Source organism: Talpa occidentalis, unplaced genomic scaffold (assembly GCF_014898055.3).
Source record: "Talpa occidentalis isolate TD23 unplaced genomic scaffold, MPIMG_talOcc4v2.1 talOcc4.9, whole genome shotgun sequence".
Lineage (NCBI taxonomy): Eukaryota > Metazoa > Chordata > Mammalia > Eulipotyphla > Talpidae > Talpa > Talpa occidentalis.
The window spans coordinates 100,582,356-100,603,704 of record NW_023605305.1 but is presented as its reverse complement, the minus strand read 5'-3'; the positions used below and the strand labels follow the sequence as shown (position 1 = coordinate 100,603,704).

The window sequence follows — 21,349 nt, the reverse complement described above, 5'->3', positions numbered from 1 at the left end:
TATCTTCATATGAGGATTTTCAGCAACACTAAATTGACAGTTTTCATCAAAGAACTTCTTTACCAGAGTTCTTCTTTATTAAGATTTAGACTTTATGATTAATCTGCTACTGAAGATCAATTATAAGGAATAAAATCCTATATATTATAGTGCTAAAACCATGAAAATCTCACCATTGGGGAAGAGTTATGAAATTTGAATTTAGTCTTCACCTCAGCCCTCTTAGAGTCATCTCCACATCAGTAGAATAGAGAAATCTGCTCTTGTACTTGCAAAATGTTACCATCAAAGAAGAAAATATGTGTGAAAATGTCTTGTGCTGAGGTAGTATTTTAATACTTATGAGAGCCTTCTTCCAACTACATGGCTGCTACAAGTAATATGTGACTTCATGCAAATAAGTTTGTTTTACCACCAATATTTACACCCACGTTGTTCTTAAAAAGCAGTAATACTTGGCAATATATCAAAATGTTTTCCAGAAAGATGAATAGCAGTAATTTACTTTAAGAAATATATAATTATTGTATCTGGCATATTTGGGCATTTACACATTTCTCTTTAGCAAATATGCATTCATCAGGTTGGTATTTGGAGTTCCTACAGTTGAATCCCCTTGATTTCCTTTTGCGTCTTAGTTCCTATGTTAATTTTATTAGTTTTTCTAGTAACTTTAACAGGTATGGACAATACACAGGGATTCTGAAACTCAAGTTATACCTTTAGTCATAGAAGTTGTGTTCCAGCCAAGTTGCCCAGAAGGAAAATATACTAGGACAGTTAACTGATGGAAACTGCACCGTTGGACTTAGGTCTGATTCCCAGCTCATGGTCAATGCCATCATCTCTCAAACCTCGCTTTTTAAAATTTATAAAGTGAGAATAATAATAGCTATCTTACATAGTTGAAAAAGAAGATTAAATCAAGATATTGTTTATGTAGTACAGTGTTTGACACAAGATAGGTATTTGTGGGACAGGAAATATGATTTACCTTCTACCCTCTGAGTTCTTACTTGAGACCCTGTAATAAGAGATAGCTTAATAAGAGAAAAGCAAGTTTATCGACATGTTTACATATGTGTACATGGGAAACACACAGAAAAATGGAATTAGCTTTAAGTACCATCTTCATAGGGCACAGTGAGGGAGTCTGTAAGTCTTTTAGGGGACAGTAAATGGTTTTCAGGAGAGATAAGTGGGACCTTAGAAAATGATTGTTACGATAATTTGTGCTAAAGTTTGGGTGTGGTGCCAACTTCTGTTTCTAATCTCTCTCCAAGAGTTAATCCCCTTTGGTCAATGAAACTCCTCTGGGAAAGAGAGTTATGACAGTAGGTTCCTTTTAGAAGGTCTGTCTTTAAACTTATGAGGAAAGTTCGGGGAGGATCTCTGGGTTTGCGGTTTTGGAAGTGCCTATAGCTCAAAATAATCAATATAAGAAAGGGACATATTTGGGAATGACATTCTGGAACCCTTTACACACAATACAAGAGCTCTCCCCTGGGCAAGTTCGTAGACTAAGGAGGAGGGACAAATAGACTCTTTCCATGGTTGCAGCAGTAGAAAAGTTTTATCTGCTTAAAATTGAATGTTAAAAGCAAACTCAGTTGCCTATTGATTTTCGTTTAGTCTCCAATTTCCTAATTCTTACAGAGATTCTGGTACATAGTATTGATTTCCTAGCATCAGATTTTGACAAATGTTCTCAGCATTTTTCTTGATAGCAATATTATGTTCTAATAGCCTGAGATAGTTTTTCTTTGTATCAGTAAATTCTCAATGTCATGAATAGGTTTTTGGAAACTGACTTTAGATGGATAATGAAACCAGTTTTACAATAGGCTAATTGATATAAACAAGAGTTAAGTTCCTACAATGTATTTCTTGTCACAAAACATCAACTTTTAAGTGAAGACTAAAAACTTCTAATATTTAACAGTATTGTGTATTCATTCACTCATTTTTCAATCCACCTATTCCAGTTTAATGCTGTGAGTTGTCAGCGTCTATCTTGGCAGCTCAGGGTGCAAGGCAGGAGCCAACCCTGCACTGAGGCCCTTCCATAGCAGGGTGCACTCAGCAGAGACACTTAACACTCACACTAGAACAATTTAGACACACCAGTGACTCCAAAGTGCACATCTTTGGTAATTGGAAAGCAACAGGATCTGGAAGAAACCCATTCAGACGTTGAGGGGAACAAGCAGACCACACAGTCAGTGACTCTGGCAAGGAATCAATTGTTACCTTATCCTCCTAATGAAATGATGGCACATGAATACCTAGCGTACTCTAGAGCTAGGGAGTAGAACAACCAAATTAATGTTAGCCATGAAAATATTATCTTCCAGGCCTCCCTGGTGGCGCAAGGGGTTAAAACACAACCTATGAAGTTGTCCGCAGCAACCGGGGAGGCCCCTAATTCACATTTGATTCTTATTTCTTGCTACTAATATAGATGAGAAATGTGTTAGGAAAATGGTTAAAATACAACATGTGTTAAAATGTATAGAAGAAGGGCCTCCCCGGTGGCGCAGCGGTTGAGCTCTGGGTTGCAAAGCTGCCGGAAGCCTCTGAGGCACCGGTTCGATCCCCAGCTGCTCCCCGGCCACTGGCTGCTCCCCGGCCACCGGAGGAGGGTCCCACATGGTGCACAGACCTCTCCTGCCGCCCGCTGCTCCCCTCAGTGGTGTACTTTGGTCCTTCTGACTGCTCTGCTCCCCGCTCTGGCTCTGGTGAATTCTCTCACCCTCCCACGCTTCTGACTGTACCCAGTGCTTGTAATAATAAATAAATAAATCTTTAAAAACAAACAAACAAACAAACAAATAAATAAATAATAAAATGTATAGAAGAAGCTGTTGGGTTTTAAAATTGAAACTGTAGTTTTTAACTTGAAGCAAGTACCAGGTAATAATCATTAAAAATTATCAGGAACCAGTATACCTCTAACACACACACACACACACACACTTCTTACACCTCTATACATGCACGCACACACACACTTTTCTCTGTCTGAAGTAGTCCAACTATGTTTTTTGATTGTAAACTTGAGTTGAATTTATTTACATATAATAAGACTATTTTTTCTTTTATGTTTTCAACTAAAGAATAAAATTTTATCTCGTTACCAGATTCAGAAGAAGATGTCGTTGAAACCCCTGCTGTGTCCCATGATGAGCACACGCACCAAGAGATAAAAGGCCATAAAACACTGGCAACTCCTGCAGTCCGCCGCCTCGCAATGGAAAACAACGTACGGTTTCTTAATATCTAAGTGTGAGATCACATTGAAAATACACATTTGTATCTATAAAAAATTAGCTATCCCAAGATGAGATGACTGGAGTTGGGGTTAAAGATAATATAAAAATGTCTATTATTGAAAAATAATAATTACATTAAAATACTCTTGAAATGAGAAGGAAAATATGAACTTATTACTTATGTTAAATAAGAAATAGGGTTTTATTTGTTCTTTGAGCCCAGTAAACAGTCAGACCTACCATTTATTGAATGCCTGTAAAACCACAAGTGTCTTAGAATCAGATACTTGTGAGGCACAGCTTGAGACAAGGATTTGGGGACATGTGATTGATTGGATTGATTGATGAGAGAAGGCACATTTATTGGGAATGAGGGAAGTTCAGGACAAGGAAGGGCAGAGAAGGGAAATGAAGGCAACAGTGTGGTCTCAAGAATCTGGCCTTATCTCAGGGATGTGGGAGAAACCATAGAATTGTACTAAGTTGATGCTTTTGTATTCCCTCTTTTCAGCCAGTTATTGAATGATAGGGCAGTAATGTGCATAATATTCCAGGCAAGATTCTCTTGTTTTTTACATATTATCTCATTTAATCTTTACAGATCTATGATACTGGAATATTCTAAGGGGGTGGAATAACTGGTCCAAGATCACTCATCTAACACAGTGGTATAGGCAGGATTCTTAAGGGAGTCTTTGTAACTTTAAAACCAGTGCTTTTAACTTTATATATTGCCTCTATTTATTGCCTCCATTATTTAAGCACTTATTTATTTGAGAAACTATACATACATTATCTTTAATCCACAGCAACTCTGCAAGCTGATTTGGATTATCCCAATTTTACAGATGAGAAAGGGCAGAAAGGTTAAGTTGGCCTAAAATCAAGTAAGTAGTAGACTGAGGATTTGAACATAAGTCTTTCTGGTTCCAAAGCCTGAGTTTGTTCCACGATGCTCCATAATGCAGGGTTTTTATATGTCTGCTTTTGAGAGGAGTAGTTAAGTTGCACTGGCAAAAAGCAAAGGTTTTTATTTTGGAGATAGGTTCATTTCCTTTTAGCCTTCCTTTTGGAAAGTTATCCTTTGGGGAACTATCTCAAAGACCAAATTGTCTACTTTACATTCTGTAAGTATTTTATATAACCACAATTAGAAGGCACATATGTGTTCAAAAGTAGGGAATTGCTTAAGTAAATTATGTTATAAATCCTTAATGAGATTATATTAGACATTAAATGTGTTCAACTATGAATGAAGATCCTTTAGCATAATAGAAAATAAAAGTAATATGGAACACCACATTAAGGGCATCAGACAAAATAATAATCTTGTATGTTGGTTTGACTCTAAAGCATTTTACCAATTTTTTCCTTAGTTTATATAAGTACACATATATTGTGTTTGGTTACAGATCACCCCAATAAAGTGGGTATCACTCTACAGCCAGTCACATGAATTATTTAGTTTCCCAGTGCATATAAAAGTTACCTTACACTATACTGTAGTCTATTAAGTGTATATATATTTTCAAAACAATGTATATGTCTTATTTAAATACTTTATTGTTACAAATGCTAAAGAATACTAACCATCATCTGACCCTTCTGCATGTGGTAATCTTTTTGCTGATGGAGGGTCTTGACTCTGATGATGGCTGCTGTCTGGTTAGGGTGCTGGTTTCTGGAAGTTGGGTGACTATGACTGTTTCTTAAAATAAGACGACAATAAAGTGTGCCACCTTGATTGTCACTTCCTTTTAGGAAAGAGTTCTCTGTAACGTGCAATGCTGTTTGATAGTATTTACAGAACAGCTTCTTTCAAAATGAAAGTCAGTCCTCAAACTCCCCCTCCCAACCCACTGCTGCTTTATTAGTTAAGTTTATGTAATCTAAATCCTTGTTGTCATTTTAACAATGCTCATGCATCTTTACCAAGAGTAGATTTCATCTTTGTTTATCCATAAGGAGCAATTCATTCATTCCTGTTTTATCATAAAATTATAGCAATTCAGTCACATCTCAGACTCCCCATCTAATTTTAGTCCTCTTGCTATTGCCACCATATCTGCAATTACTTCCAAGAAAATCAAAATGGTAACCTCAATGAGCACTGATCACAGATCACCATAGCAGGCATCATAAATATGAAAAAGTTTTGAATATAGCCAGAATTGTCAAAATGTGACACAAAATCACAAAGTGAGCATGTGCTGTTGAAAAAAAGGTACCCGTGGAGGGTGGTAAACTGTGGATGTGCCACAGATCTTTAATTTGTAAATTCAGCAAAGCAAAAATACAGTAACTACCTATAGAAACATGTGACTTGACTCTTCTCTACTACCACCTAAAGATGTGTATAGCCGGAATATTGGAATATTACTGGCAATAGTGGATTTTTTATTATAAATCACTTTTTCTGTAGTTTTCATATTTATGAATTCAGTTTGTTGAAAATTTCAAACCAATGGCCTTTACAGTTGTTTGTAACTACTTAAAAATTATTTGTTTAAATCAAATGTTTGACAAGATAAAGTCCTTTATTCTTTTGAAGTCACCCTTAGAGAATCACTATACTAATGAAGCAAGACTTAACACTAAGAAATTAACCTACACACACACACACACACACACACAGAGCATGTGAGGATATCATTCAAGTTTGTGTCTTTTTATTTAAGTAGACTTAAACTTAATGTATTTTATCTTTGCAACTAAACATGGCAGGTGATTAAATAAGGCCAGATCACATTTCCAAAAAATATCTTGCATATCTAATAAAAGTAGGATCATATCACTTATTGTTTATGCTGTAGAAAACAATAATTAGTTTTAATGTGGAATGGGGAGTTCACATTTCAGATGTGCTCAGTAAAATTAATTTTAGTGTTTTGTACTGATCTTTCTAAACAACCATCAGAAAAATACAAATTGAGAGAGCGCCTGTGTGATGGTTATTTTAACTATTGCATGTTTACTTGTAGCCAAGCTTAGAAACATGGTTCTACAATTTGTTACTGCTTTTAACTCTTTATACCGGGTTTTCCTTATGTAATCTATAAAAGTAGAAAATATGAAACAAGAATTATACAAGAAAGTTAAAAATATTTAGCAATTTAAGAATATAATTTTTCATACATGGCTATGGATTCTATATCATGTAGCTACTGCATCATTACCACATGGGCAAGCTTAGTGTGTATGAAAGTAATAAATGATACTTATGAAAGGCAAAAATACTAGTTTATGGTATTATGTTAAGATAATGAAAATGGTTTTTCATTACATTGATTGACTGGATAGAGATGCTTTTTTATCATTCATTAAATTCCACCACCTAGAGACACTTAATGATGGATTTATTATTTATTTTTAGGTAGTTTTATTTTAGCATTAAAATGTGTCATTTTTTAGATAAAGCTGAGTGAAGTTGTTGGCTCAGGAAAAGATGGCAGAATACTTAAAGAAGATATTCTCAACTACTTGGAAAAGCAAACAGGAGCTATATTACCTCCTTCACCAAAAGCTGAAATTATGCCGCCTCTACCAAAGCCAAAAGACAAGACTATTCCTATACCGGTATCAAAACCTCCAGTTTTCACAGGCAAAGACAGAACAGAACCTGTAAAAGGTAATAATTATAGTAAAATACAGTAACAGTATAATTTTGGGGAGAGCTTTGTCACTATATATATAGATAGATAGATATACACACACACATATACACACACATGTAGTAACAGTCTTTCGGACCTTCCTGGTGACACAAGGGGTTAAGCATTGCACTATGAAGCAATCCACAGCCTCTGCAGCACAAGTTCGATCCCTGGTCAGGGAGCAACCCACATGGTGCAGCAGACCTTTCCTGACTCACCCGCTGCTCCCCTCAGCAGTGTATTTCAGTCAGTCTGCCTGTTCTGTACCCCACTCAGTCTCTGGTGAATCCTGTCACCCCCCGCATCTCTGGCCTGTACCCCAGTTCTTGTATGCATGGGTGGATAAAACTTAAAAAAAAAAAAAGTCTTTCAATTTAAAGTGTTAATTTCTGAGCAGTAATATGTTGGCAGGTTTCTCAATATAAACTGGTACACAAATAATTGTTCTGTTTGAAGATTTGGTCAGGATATTTTAAATATTCATTATGTTTAGTTAGCCTTTAAAACAGGGACCCCTGCTGTTACCAACTCTTAGGATGATTGACTTCCAGAAGAGTGGCTTTGAAAGAAAACCATTGGGTAAATTCATAACTTGCAACCTTTCGAGTTTCTTTATACATCACTGAATTGAAAGCAGTTACCAGTTACAAGGTTACATTGACACTGGGTATTGTGCTGCAGTCAGTATTTCAGCATGAAAATTAGCAATTTTCGGGCCTCCCCAGTGGTGCAGCAGTTGAGCACTGGGTTGCGAAGCTGCCTGCAGCCTCTGCAGCGCTTGTTCGATCCCCGGCTGCTCCCCGGCCACCGGAGGAGGGTCCCATGTGGCGCGCAGACCTCTCCTGCCGCCCGCTGCTGCCCTCAGCAGTGTACTTAGGTCCTTCTGCCTGCTCTGCTCCCCGCTCTGGCTTGGTGAATTCTCTCACCCTCCTGCGCTTCTGACTGTGCCCAGTGCTTGTATAAATAAATAAATTTTTTAAAAAATTAGCAATTTTCAAGTTATGTAATGAAGATGGTCATTCCAAGAGGAAGAGCTTGAAAGTAAATAACATTAGAGATACTTCTATGTTAGCTAAAAAAGAGAGAGGATTAAAGAATTTAAGAATTTTTGAACCCACTTTTTTTTCCCCCAGGCTTTCACAAAGCTATGGTGAAGACCATGTCTGCAGCCCTGAAGATACCTCACTTCGGGTATTGTGATGAAGTAGACGTTACTGAACTGGTTAAGCTACGAGAAGAGTTAAAACCCATTGCTTTGGCTCGTGGAATTAAACTCTCCTTTATGCCCTTCTTCTTAAAGGTGAGATTTCAATCATTTTAAACAAGGCCTGAGTAGGACATTTAAATTTTGTTTTAGATGACTGGATCAAGAAGATGTGGTATATATGCACAATGGAATACTACTCAGCAATCAAAAAAGATAAACACATGCCATTTGCAGCAACATGGATGGAACTAGAAGGGAAGGAAAGAGATAAATATCAGATGGTCAACTCAACAAAGGGTCAGGAAAAAAAAGCAATACTTGCAAGCTGACCATAGATCTGAGGCATCCAATAAGGGAGGGGGAGGGAATTAAAAAAGGGAGGGGAGAGCACAAGGGACTATGGTGATAGATCATGGGTTCTGTGGTGGTGGTAGAATTACAGGGACTAAACCTGAATGGAGAAATAAAATTTCTGGTCCAAAAAATTGAGAAAGATGTAAGAAAAAAAAAATCTATGCAATAAATTAAAAAAAAACTTTGTGTTTTGCAGATATGCAATGTGTTAACTATGGATTCAAATACAAATATTCTCCCTATATCATATAGTTAGAAAAATGCACAAATACACTACTATAGTAATTTATAAAGTTGAAATTTCTCTGTCATATTTCTATTTATTTACATCTTTGAGCTAGGTGAGGATTACCTATTAAGTAAATCCTTTAGGATTCTGATAGGATCACTCCAGCAAAATCCTGTTTAAACAAAAAGTGATACTTGCATATCGCTAGCAAGTACTTGCTTTCATTTATTCAACTTATGCTGAGGCTCCTGGGAATCATTTCCCGTACTAGTCCTGGGGACTGGTGTAAAATTGAATAAGACCATCAGCCAACTTGGAGTAGCTCAATCTAGTTCACAGTAACCACCATTTATGAAACAGCTACTGTTTGCCAGACACCATACCAAGCATATTACATACATATCTCCTAATTCTTAGAGTAACCCTGTCATGTAAATACTGCTATTCTTACTTTACATTTAAAGGAATGGGAACTCAGAGAAGCTGAGAATCTTGTCAAGCATTTATAGCTAATTAAATAAGGGTCAAGTCTGTTTTATTAAAAAAAATACATACTGTTTCTAACCCCAGTGTGACTTCCCACCAGCCCTTTCTGCACTGCATCAAAACTGAGCTTTTGTAAGTCAAATTATTGTACAATTCCCTATATTCAGTGGTTTCCCCCATTGGCTACAGGATAGTTCCCTAGTATGGCATACAAATATTAATGTGAGGCTCTGTTGCCTAGCTCTTCAGGCTTACCTCTCTCACAGCTTCTTCCTCTGTTTTAGCCAGTTTAAGCTACTCATAGTTGCTGGGACACAAAACTCCAGTAAAATGCCCCCTCTTCCCTTCATCAAATGTATGCATGTCTAAATACCAAATTTAGTGTAGGTATAGCCTCTTCCAAAAGCCTTCCCTGGTTTGAATTAAATGACTTCTGTTTCCCATTGCCATTTATCTCAGTGTAGTGCAAGTTTTTATTCGTTTGGATGCTGAGACTCAAGGTAGAATCAGGTCTCCTTGATCTCCACGTTTTTAACAATAACAAGCAAATGGATGCTCTCCAAATGAGCTGTAGAGGGCAATGAAGGAGAAATGGGAACTGTATCACTGCAATAGTCATCTGTGGACATAGCAATTGAAACATGTAGATGAGATTACCCAGGTTGTGTGTGAAGTTACCCAGATTGTGTGTGAAAAAGAAAAGAAGGTTAAGGGTTTCACATCACTATTTAAGGGGTAGGTAGAAGTTGATTTGACAAAGATAATGGAAGCAGGTGGTTGGTCTGATATAGGAGATCCAGGAAAGACTCACCAAGAAGCCAAGTCTATCTATTACTGTAGAACAAGCAACCCCCAAATTTAATTGTTTGGAAAACAGCAGCTATTTATTATTTCTCATGAGTCTGTGGGGAAATAGGACCATATGCTGGTCTTGGCAGAACTCACTCATATGTCTATAGACAGCTAGTGGGTTAGCTAGGGGCTGGCTGGTGTAGAATGGCCTTGGCAAGAATGGTCTCTTCCATCTGCCTCTCTCATTTCACCGGTGTACTAGCCTACACATGGTCTCACAGCATTGGCAGGGATGAAGAGAGAAAGCAGCATTTAAGCTCTGCTACTTGAGTCTGTCAAAGTAAATCATAGACTAAGCTTAGAATCAGGTTGCAAGAGGTGTGGAAACACATGAAAGAATAGGGTCATGGATTCAGCCATGCATATCAGTTAGAATTTAGACATTCTCTCTGGTGCTTTGGTCAACCTGTATAATTATTATGAAACTCTCCTTGATGTTTAGAAGTTATATGAATATCTTTTAACCTAGCTCCATATTTCTTGAAGGTAACATTGGGAGTGATAGCCCTAGGTACATGGAGACTTGAAATTAAACAGCATAAATAAACATTCTCTTTCTCCTGTCTTTCATCTCTTCTTATTGCTTCAAATTCCTTATCCTTTCTGAGTTGCAAATATTAAAGTCACATTTTCTTTCTGTTAAACAGGCTGTTTCGTTGGGATTACTACAGTTTCCTATCCTTAATGCGTCTGTGGATGAAAATTGCCAGAACATAACGTACAAGGTTGGCTATATGTTCTTGTTATAAATAGAAGATGGTACAAATATGTTTGCAGATTAGAGGTGTTTCTAATGTATCTCAAATAGTGATCTTTTTAAGAGAATTAAAAGCATGGAATAAAAAATTAAAGGATAATTTGTTATTTTTATTGGTTTGACTGGTTACTTATACTGTTCAGATATGCAGATTGGCCTTTTTTAAGCCCTCTTGATTTTCTGTTTAGAATAATGAAAACACACATCTTTGAGTAATGGACATGTTGCCCATCCTACATAGCCTCCTTCAAAGAGAAGCTCTCTCAAAATGAAATTTCTGCAGTTTTTAGTACAAAAAATAAGAATAATTTAAACCAGAAAAGAAATGAAAGGCCTTCTTTCGGAATTTTGTTTTCCATATTTGAAAAAAAAATAGAATTATATATATTTAACTTATAACTTAATTTTTGTTCTTTTATCTTTTTCATTTAACATATGGACATCATTACATGTCAGTAAATATAGCTTTGTTATTATTTGTTTAGTCAGTGGCTTATTGATAAACATTTGATCCACTGCAGTTTCTTAAACTTACAGTCTAAATTCAATATTCCTACATAATTTTGCATTTATCTCCTTAGAACAGATTTTTATAAATGCTAGTGCATATTGTTAAAAGCTTTCCAGAAAGTCTACACCAACTTACATTTCCACTAACAATATATAGAAATAACCTGTTGCACTGTATTCTACCTTTTTCAAAAATTATCTTTTTCTTGATATCTTTTAAATCATCACCATTCTGGTGAAAATGGTTTTTGATAGGTATTTTTATAAGATAGAAAGCTTGCTCATCTCTTTCCTGGTAACTTGTGGAAACCATATTTATACTTTTTTTCCCCTAGGCTTCTCATAACATTGGGATCGCAATGGATACTGAGCAGGGATTGATCGTCCCTAATGTGAAAAACGTCCAGGTCTGCTCTGTATTTGAGATTGCCGCTGAATTGAATCGCCTCCAGAAACTGGGCTCCGTGGGTCAGCTTGGCACCACTGACCTCACAGGAGGAACATTTACTATTTCCAACATTGGATCAGTAAGTAATAGAAATGTTCAAATTCGTAAACCATAAGTCAAGATTTCTAATCATACTCCCCCCTATATTTCATTAGCCATTTTTGCCATTTGTTCCTCTAAATTTTTCCTTTCTTTTTAGATTGGTGGTACCTATGCCAAACCAGTGATACTGCCCCCTGAAGTAGCAATTGGGGCTCTCGGATCAATTCGGGTATGTTTATTAAATAATTGGAAAAAGAATTTAATGAACTTGAGAGTAAACACAAAGAAGAGCAACCATTTTTGAGATTTTCCCTCGCTTTGTAGGTTTAAGTGTGGTATTTGCTTTAGTAAGTGACTTACTTCTTCCTAAGAGCTAGGCTTACAATTCTAGCGGCTGTCTCTGTAATAAGTGATAGTGAGCTGCATTGTTTCTGTGTGGCTCATCCATTCCGCATTATGCCAGGCACAAAATATAGCAGATGTAACCAGTTTGCTTTTATCAAACTGATCTTTGTTTCAGAATACCAAAGAATAATAGTAAGCAATACTAAATTACCATTTATAGCAAAGTAAGGCACTGCTTAGAGAATTTTTTCAAACTTTACTATGTTCAAGAATCATTGGGAATACTTGTTTAAAATGTAGATTTCTTGGCCTTGGGAACAGAGCCCTCAGAACTTGCGTTTTAAAGAACTCAGGTAGTTCCAACATAGTTCCTCTGTGGCCGGGTCATTGCAGACACTGACTTAGAATAAGGGTTGCTTTGATGGTTAACCCTGGGTACACATTAACATCATCTGGACAACTTGAAAAAAATATTCAGACTCACCCCATGCCAACTGAGTGAGAATGTGGGAGATGAGACTTGGGGCTTCCCTATTAACTTAGGGTAGAGATCTACCAGTATTAAAACTGCTGGTCCTGGAGACCATTTCAGTACCAACGTTATGAAATGTTTTTTGTTGCTACATTAACCTTGACTTAGTCTAATAATTTCAAAAGAACCTTTCTTCTTTATACTGATTCCTCATGTCTTTTTTTTTTCCCTCATGTCTTTCATGCATTTATTACTTTCATTTTGGCATCCCAAATGCTCCTAAATAATTTCATTCAGCCTTTTATTTTCTAGTAGATTGTGCTGCCTCTGCTAAGTTACTCCCTGTTCTAAGTTTCTATATTCCCCCTTTTTTTTTAAAGATTTATTTTATTTATACAAGTGCCAGGGTACAGGCCAGATGTGCGGGAGGGTGAGAGGATTCACCAGAGACAGAGCGGGGAACAGAACAGGCAGGCTGACTGAAATACACTGCTGAGGGGAACAGCTGGCGAGGCAGGAGAGGTCTGTAGGGTATGAATATATGGGTTGTATCTGATTTGGGTGTTTTTTTTCGGGGGTGGGAATTGGCTATTATGAATAATGCCAATGGTATTCAAATATCTGCTCCACTTTACAGAATCATTTTACCCATGGTTTCTAACTAAGCTATTGAGAAAGAATAGTTGAGCGTTTAAATCTTCATTGTGACTTAATGTAATGTAACTAATCTGTTGGGTGGGGCCAAATAATACTTCATTTCTTCCTCCCTTTGTGTCATCTCTCCTTTGTTATTTTCTGTTTTCACTATAAATTAGGGCCTCCCCGGTGGCGCAGCGGTAGAGCGCTGGGTTGCGAAGCTGCCCGCGGCCTCTGCAGCGCCGGTTCGATCCCCGGCTGCTCCCCGGCCACCGGAGGAGGGTCCCACATGGCGCGCAGACCTCTCCTGCCGCCCGCTGCTCCCCTCAGCAGTGTACTTCGGTCCTTCTGCCTGCTCTGCTCCCCGCTCTGGCTCTGGTGAATTCTCTCACCCTCCCGCACTTCTGACTGTACCCAGTGCATGTATAAACAAAACAAACAAACAAGCAAACAAACAAATAAAGAAAAACATGCCTCTATAAAAAAAAAAAAAATAAATAAATTAAATCCTATTCAATGGTCTAAGTCACTAAGACCTCAAATCGCAATCCTTATCTTCCGCATTATTAAATTGGGGCAGGTGAACATCCTTCACTTTGACTTATAGAAAGCCTCATTCTTCTGACTTTGTTCCTACCTACAGCTTATTCCTTCTAAGTCTCCGTTGTTCATACCTTTTCATCTCTCAGTTTCTAAATGCTGGAGATCCAGTGCTCTGCCTGGTCCTTTTCCTTATCTGGTCTAGGTTCATGGCTTTAAATATCACTTACACAATGATGATTCCCAAGTTGCTATCTCTAGACTAGCCCTCTCCTTTAAACTCCCAACTCTGCTGGGATGTCTAGTCTAGAATTTCCTGCTCCTTTCCTCACCAACCTTCATCCTCAAACCTTCTTTTCATGAAGTCTTACCTTTTAGTGAATGGCCATTCTGCTCAGAAACCTCCAGTACATCTCATCTCATTCAGGGTCAAGGGCAAAGTAGCTGCCTGAACTCCGTGACCCCACACTGCTCAGGGTGACTCTATGGTGCTTAATATGGGGCCCCTCTGCACAGTGACTGACATCCAGACTGTGAGGCGATAAATACAGAAAGGGAAAGTAGGTCTTAGAAACAGACCTTTACAGCAGTTTGATAGAGTAATTTAATGTCTATTGAATTGAATAAGTTAACGCTTGTATTTTGTGTCTTTTTTTTTTTTAAGATTTATTTATTTATACAAGAACCGGGGTACAGGCCAGAAGTGCGGGAGGGTGAGAGGATTCACCAGAGACAGAGTGGGGAACAGAACAGGCAGACTGAAATACACTGTTGAGGGGAGCAGCGGGCTATAAATTAAACTATAAATTAACTATATATAAACTATAAACTATAAATTAACTATATATAAACTATAAATAAACTATAAATTAACTATATATAAACTATAAATTAACTATAGTTAATTTATAGTTAATTTTATAATTATAGTTAATTTAAATTATAATTTAATCTCTCCTGTCACGCCCAGAGGTCTGCTCTCCATGTGGGTTGCTCCGCAGCTGGCGGGGATCGAACAGGCACTGCAGAGGCTGCAGACAGCCTCACAGCGCTGCGCTCAACTGCCTGCGCCACCAGGGAGGGCCCCCGTTGTGTGTCTTTTTTAATTTCATTTTTTAAATAACTTACTTTAACATGTTATTAGAAAAAAGCCTGCACTGGATTAGAAATTTGGGGGGTGGGTAAGGTTCTTTACCAAAGACAGAGTGAGATCTATTGCTCTTAACCATGTGACTCAACTTTACCCTTCACCACTCACCCTTGCCACTGCAGCCGCCATGTCCCACACAGTCGTGCCTCTTCTCTTTCTCCTTGGTATCCACGTGGCTGTCTCCTCCTGTGTTCAGTAAAGAAGCCTTCTTAGTGAGGCTTTCCTGCCCACCCTGTCAAAAAAAAAAAAAAGCCACCTTTCCTCCCCTGCCTGTTCTCTATTTGCATATTGCCTTATTTTTTCTTTGCACTTTAATACCCTTATATTTTACTTATTTATCTTTACTGTCTCTCTGTACCCTGTAAAATGTTTGCTATAAAGATTACTTTTGTTCACTGCCTTATCCCCAGAGTCTGGACACAATAGGTGCTCAATAAACATTTGCTAGTAATTAGAATCTGAGATGAAATTTACTGTACATATGGAAAGTGTACAGGAGACAGGAAGAAAATACATTGCCAAAACTCTGAAAACTTGAGGCAGAGCTCATGAAGATGAAAAAGTGGCACTTTTTTTTTACTATATATATATATATATTTTTTTAAAGATTTATTTATTTATGCATACAAGAGCTGAGGTACAGGCCAGAGGTGTGGGAGGTGAGAGGATTTACCAGAGACAGAGTGGAGAACAGAATAGGCAGATTGACTGAAGTACACTGCTGAGGGGAGCAGCGGGCGAGTCAGGAGAGGTCTGCTGTGTCATGTGGGTTGCTCCCAGGCTGGCCGGGGATCGAACTTGTGCTGCAGAGGCTTCGGACAGCTTCATAGGTTGCCTCTCAACCCCTTGCGCCACCAGGGAGGCCCCTATTTTATATATTTTTTACAACATTTTTCATTTTTGCACAAAGTGTGCATTTTCATCTTGGTTATAGTCCCTATACAATTCCTACCCCCCTTGTTTTGATCCTACAACCTCCTCCTCACACTGTAGTGTGTCTCTGGTTTATAGTTGCGTGTTGATTTTGATTTTCACTTATTAGAATTAGTCTTTTTCCTGGTAGCTTATTTAGGTTTTCTAAATTCCTACTATGAGTGAGACCATCTGGTATTTTTCTTTTTCTTTCTGGCTTATTTCACTGAGCATGATCCCTTCCAGCTCCATCCATGTTGCTGCAAATTGCATGAGTTTATCTTTTTTGATTGCTGAGTAATATTCCATTGTGTATATGTACCACATCTTCTTGATTCAGTCATCTATTTTTGGGCATTTGGGTTGTTTCCATAGCTTAGCTCTTGTAAATAGTGCTGCTATAAATATAAGGGTGCAGGTGCCCTTTTGAATTAATTTTTCTGTGTCCTTTGGGTAAATACCTAGGAGTGGAATTGCTGGATCATATGGAAGCTCCATTTTTAGCAGATTGAGGAACCTCCACACAGCTCTCCATAGTGGTTGGACCAGTTTGCACTCCCACCAGCAGTGTAGGAGAGTTCCTTTTTCTCCACATCCTCGCCAACATTTGTTGTTGCCAGTTTTTTTAATATGTGCCATTCTCACTGGTGTAAGATGGTATCTCATTGTAGTTTTGATTTGCAGAGAAAGTGTCACTTTCTGATGTCATTTGGGATGCCCATCTTCTCTCTGTAAGAGGGGCGTTGACTGTCATCTTTCACCATTATTACTGTTAGGGTTGGCGCTTTGAGCAAGTGAAAGTTGACTCTGTTCTTTCCCTTATTTCTAGGCCCTTCCCCGATTTAACCAGAAAGGAGAAGTATATAAGGCACAGATAATGAATGTGACCTGGTCGGCTGATCACAGAATTATTGATGGTGCTACAATGTCGCGCTTCTCTAATCTGTGGAAATCCTACTTAGAAAATCCAGCTATGATGCTTCTAGATATGAAGTGAAGAACTTCTTTGAACTTTCTGAGCTCCCACAGGATATGTAGAGCCTCACCGTGCAAGCACATGGTCTTCATTACAATTTGTATTATAAATGATTTGTATTGTATGATTAAGGTTCTAAGGCACAATATTTATCACTTTTCTGTTCAACTTTTTACTGAAAATAAATACTGGTGTAATAGTTCTTCTGGGGCTGTCACATGTTATAGGTCATAATATCACTTCTTTATATGGTGCTGAGGTCTTTGTGTCAATGGATTGAAACTGGCAAAAACATTAAAATTAATAACTTGAAAGACAAGTAGCCATATATTACATACATACAGTATTTGCCCTGTTTTTTCCTTTAATTTTAAACTGACTCCTAATGAAATTTGAATTACACTTGGGAAAGGGAATTTAATATGTAAAAATATTTTCCATCTTCCCACAATCATGCTAATTATTACATAAAATAAGTGCAATTATACTTACCTTATAAGATATCCAGGAGCATGTGGCTCTGTAAATTATCATCTATCAATGTCTTATTTATTAAATTAATCCTCTTAAAAGGGAAAATTATAGATGGATATTAAAAATGCCCCATATAGTTTTATAACCACTAAGGCTATTAAAGATGTTTAAAATGAATATGCTTTTGGAATTTTGGTAATGTTTTGGTGTTTGATTGGGAAAAAACTTTTCCTTCACAAACTTGCTTCATAGTAAAGAAGCTACTTTAAATGTAGCAGCCACTGAGGTCTTACATTCAGAACCAGCTGCTTTTCCACTTTATCTGATTTTCTTAGTATTAGGCTAGAAAGTAGGAAAGGATAAGAAATTAAGGTCTATTCTCCATATTCTGAGAAGGAGTGTAAGAGAAGAGCCTAATGGGTAATTATAGGCATTCAAATAAAGTGTATACAGAAATGAAGGTATGACCGTTTGGTTGGAGACCCACTTTAATCAGAAACAGACTCCTGAGTAATGTAATCCACCATCTTAAAAATGAATGGAAAACTAAATTCAGGTGAAATTTGAGATGGTAGAAGTTGTTTTAATGTACTTAATTATTTTCAAAATGGTGATGTTTAAATTAGAAAGTCATGAGTTAAATGTTATTTTTTTTTAATTCAAATATATGGAGTTACAAAAAATAAAATCATCTATAATCTTACCACTATTAACATCTTGATCAATGTATCTTTATAGATAGCTATTCTTTTTATAAAAATAAGTCAAGCTATACTATTTTATAATTTGGTACATTATTTTATGGGTAACTTTACATGTCAATAAACAATTCCACATCATATTTTAAATGGCTGCAAAGTATATTATTATTATATAACAAGCATGATGCTAAGCGCTTGGGCACGCAATGCCCACCCTCATGGTACCTGCCTTTACTGGGCTCACAGTTGTCTAGTGCCATCAAAGCACAGTGCAGTTTCTCTTGATCAGGGCAGACAGGTAAAGGAGAGTCCTGGAGCCCTCAGTGGTTTTTGCAGGCTTTTATTGCACTTTTTATGCAATTTGTAATGCTGCAATCAGGTACACAGCAGGCAGAGGGGTGGGGGTGGTTAGGGGGCCTGGAGGCTAGCAGGCCTCCCTTTTTCCTCACCCCCCCTTGAAACTTCTTTCTGGGCGCTGGCTTCTCTCGTGATCTCTCCACTGTCTGCTTCTCTGCTACCACCAGGGTCCTCGTGATGCTGCCCTTACATGCCCAGCCTCTTATGCATGCCCACTTATGCATGCCCGGTATGCCCACTTATGCATGCCCACACCCTACTCCAGGTGTCCACCATCAGGCACATGTGTAAGCCCACAGGTGTGGATCTTAGATGCCAATGGCAGGAGGGCAGAAAAACCTTACAATTTCCACTTACCTACAATAGTCTACTGGAGGAGGTAGCTATTCAATTATAAAATTATCACACCTCTAAGTAGGAAAAAACATGGTGTAGAAGCATCTGATGGAGGTTTCTGATCCTGTCTGGGAGGATCAGGAGTTGGCTATACCATCATTTGACCAGTTCCCTATTAGTGTCATTTGCATACTTTAAAATTTTAACATCTCTCCCCCAAATGTCTCCTAAGTGGTTCTCTCTTTGGATCTACCTTTCTCCTGAGTTCCAGGCACCCATTTTCTCTCTCTAGCTTCTCAAGGTTACCACCATTTCAGTAAGATCCAGCAGACAGACCAAGTCAATGCTAAACTATTTAAGCCAAACCTAAGATGGCTCGTTACCATTGCCATGCTATGCCATGGAAACAACCAGGGCTTTCTAATGTCACAGCAGGTATTACCATTTAAGCCAACACTGAAGGTAGCATGCTGTAATGGGCAGGAAGGGACAGCGCAGGTTTTCTATGACCTGAGCAGATAGGGTAAAGGAGAAGTCCTGGAACCCTCAGTGGCTTTTGTTGAGATTTACCAGGTACACGGCAGGCAGGGGTGCTGGAGGGCCGGGAGGTTGGCAGGCCTCCCAGCCCTCAGCAAGTCTTCACTCTACCTGGGCTCTCCGGCATTCTCTGGTGGCCTTGTACTCTGCTGCTCTCGTGGTTTTCTCTGCTTCTTGGCGTCCCCATGACGCTGCCCTTCTAAGTCCAGCCTTAGCCCAGGTGTACCTACTTGCGCATGCCCACACCCTACTCCAGGTGTCTCCCATCAGGCATGCATTCAGGACCACAGGGATCCATCATCAATCCTAATGGCGGGAGGACAGAAAAGCCTGATACTTTTCATTTACCATACACATGCTTTCTTGACGTTTGCAAGCTCAGAATTAAGTAGAAACGAAAATGAATGCATTCTGATACAATCAGAAGAGCTTTACCCACAAGCTAATTCATGTGCTATTCGACTGATCCTGGTGGGAGAACTGGTCAATTTGCTACAACTGAGCTGGAGAATTTGGAGAGACTCCAACCACAAAAACAACTGAAGCCTAACAAAAATAGCAGCAGTTCTGTTACTGAGAGGTCATTTAGAGCCGGCTTTTACTGAGTACTGTGAGGAATGTTCAAACCAAGCCTGGGGAACAGCTGTTGTGAGTTAAAAAGAGGTGGGACAGAAGAAATGAGCACAGTGGGAGATCAAGAATTTAGACTGAGGGGGTAAGTCAGGATAGTCAAAGGAGGGTTGTCGCTAATCTCAGGCTGAGGAGGAAGCAGAATCTCCTCCAAGCTGTCCGCAGGGTGCCCTGACCCACTCATTCCTAGAGCAGGTCACTGACTGTGTTAAACTATTAACTTGAAGTCTGCTGCAAGAAACGTCTAAATGGGCTTTAAATATGTGGTGACTAGTTCTAAAATGTCATAAAAGGTAAAGCTGAAAATGTGGCCAAAAGGAAAGTTTAAAAAAAAAGGAAGGTTATAAAGTCTAAAGAAATTGCAAGAGGGCGGTCATATGGAAAAACCTAGTGTAGGGTAAGGAAAAAAATGTCAGGCTTTTCTGCCCTCCTGCCTTCAGGATAGATGATGGATCCTTGCGGTCCTGAATGCATGCCTGATGGCGGGCGCCTGGAGTAGGGTGTGGGCATAGGTAGATGGGATTCACCTGGGCTGAGACGGGGCTTTTAAGGGCGGCGCCACGGGGACACCAGTAGAAGCCGAGAAAGAAGCCGAAAGAGAAGCTGAGAAAGAAGCAGCAGAAGCTCAGAAGCAGAACCACAAGAGAGCAGAGCAGCAGAGATCACCAGAGAGCCCAGACAGAGTGAAGACTTGCTGAGGCTGGGAGGCCTGCCAGCATCCCGGCCCCCCCAGCATCCCTGCCTGCTGTGTACCCGGTAAACCCCAATGAAAGCCTGAAAACCCGCTGAGGGCTCTAGGACTCTGACTCCTCCTTCACCCAGTCTGCTGGATCAGAAAACCTGCTCCGTGTCCAGTCCTGACCCTACACCTAGTAACTGAATTTCCTGGAAAAATGCAGCCAGAGTTTAAACTGCGTAAAAAAGGCAAGTTGACTAAGTGGCTGGCAGGTGCAATTAAGTTAATGGAACCTGCAGGGAGGAATATAAACTGGAACATGACTAACAGTGTGAAATGTTAGCTATTCAAATGTGACAGAGCAAACCAAGGACTTCACAGGTTGCACAAGAACATGGCCTTGGTCCCATTGTGTTTCTGGCATAAGATTAGAAGAACCAGGTTGGTTGCTGGGACAAGGCAGGACAAAGTCTCCGAGAGATGGCATCGTTTGAAAACAGCTACAGTCATTTACTATATTAGCCTCTCTAATAAGCTTGGAAATATTAAAGCCACTGATGAATAAATGCAATGCACTTCAATTTAATAGATGATAGATAATATTTCCACAATGTTTCTTTTTGTTTTGTCATACTTTCTAATACAATAAAAAATCTCACTGGACATTCCATCTTTACTAGACATTAAGGGTTCTGCATATTTTTGTGGGAACAATTCATGTAGTTGTCTTTTGAAATGTACACTATGTAACTGTTACAGGGCAACCCCAGTGTGAAATGGGGTGGCCTGACTGTGGG

The 21,349-nt window shown here is 38.7% G+C and overlaps 1 protein-coding gene across 1 annotated transcript in view; it reads left to right on the top strand.

Moving 5' to 3' along the window:
- The window catches only part of DBT (dihydrolipoamide branched chain transacylase E2), a 32,325-nt gene extending 14,285 nt beyond the window's left edge, over positions 1-18,040 (top strand). The window contains exons 5-11 of the mRNA XM_037499447.2: positions 3,141-3,262; positions 6,684-6,900; positions 8,059-8,225; positions 10,701-10,778; positions 11,656-11,847; positions 11,968-12,039; positions 16,695-18,040. Coding sequence (XP_037355344.1) covers positions 3,141-3,262; positions 6,684-6,900; positions 8,059-8,225; positions 10,701-10,778; positions 11,656-11,847; positions 11,968-12,039; positions 16,695-16,862 — 1,016 coding nt within the window. The 3' untranslated portion in view covers positions 16,863-18,040. The remainder of the gene's footprint in view (positions 1-3,140; positions 3,263-6,683; positions 6,901-8,058; positions 8,226-10,700; positions 10,779-11,655; positions 11,848-11,967; positions 12,040-16,694) is intronic.
- Positions 18,041-21,349: the final 3,309 nt, after the last annotated feature.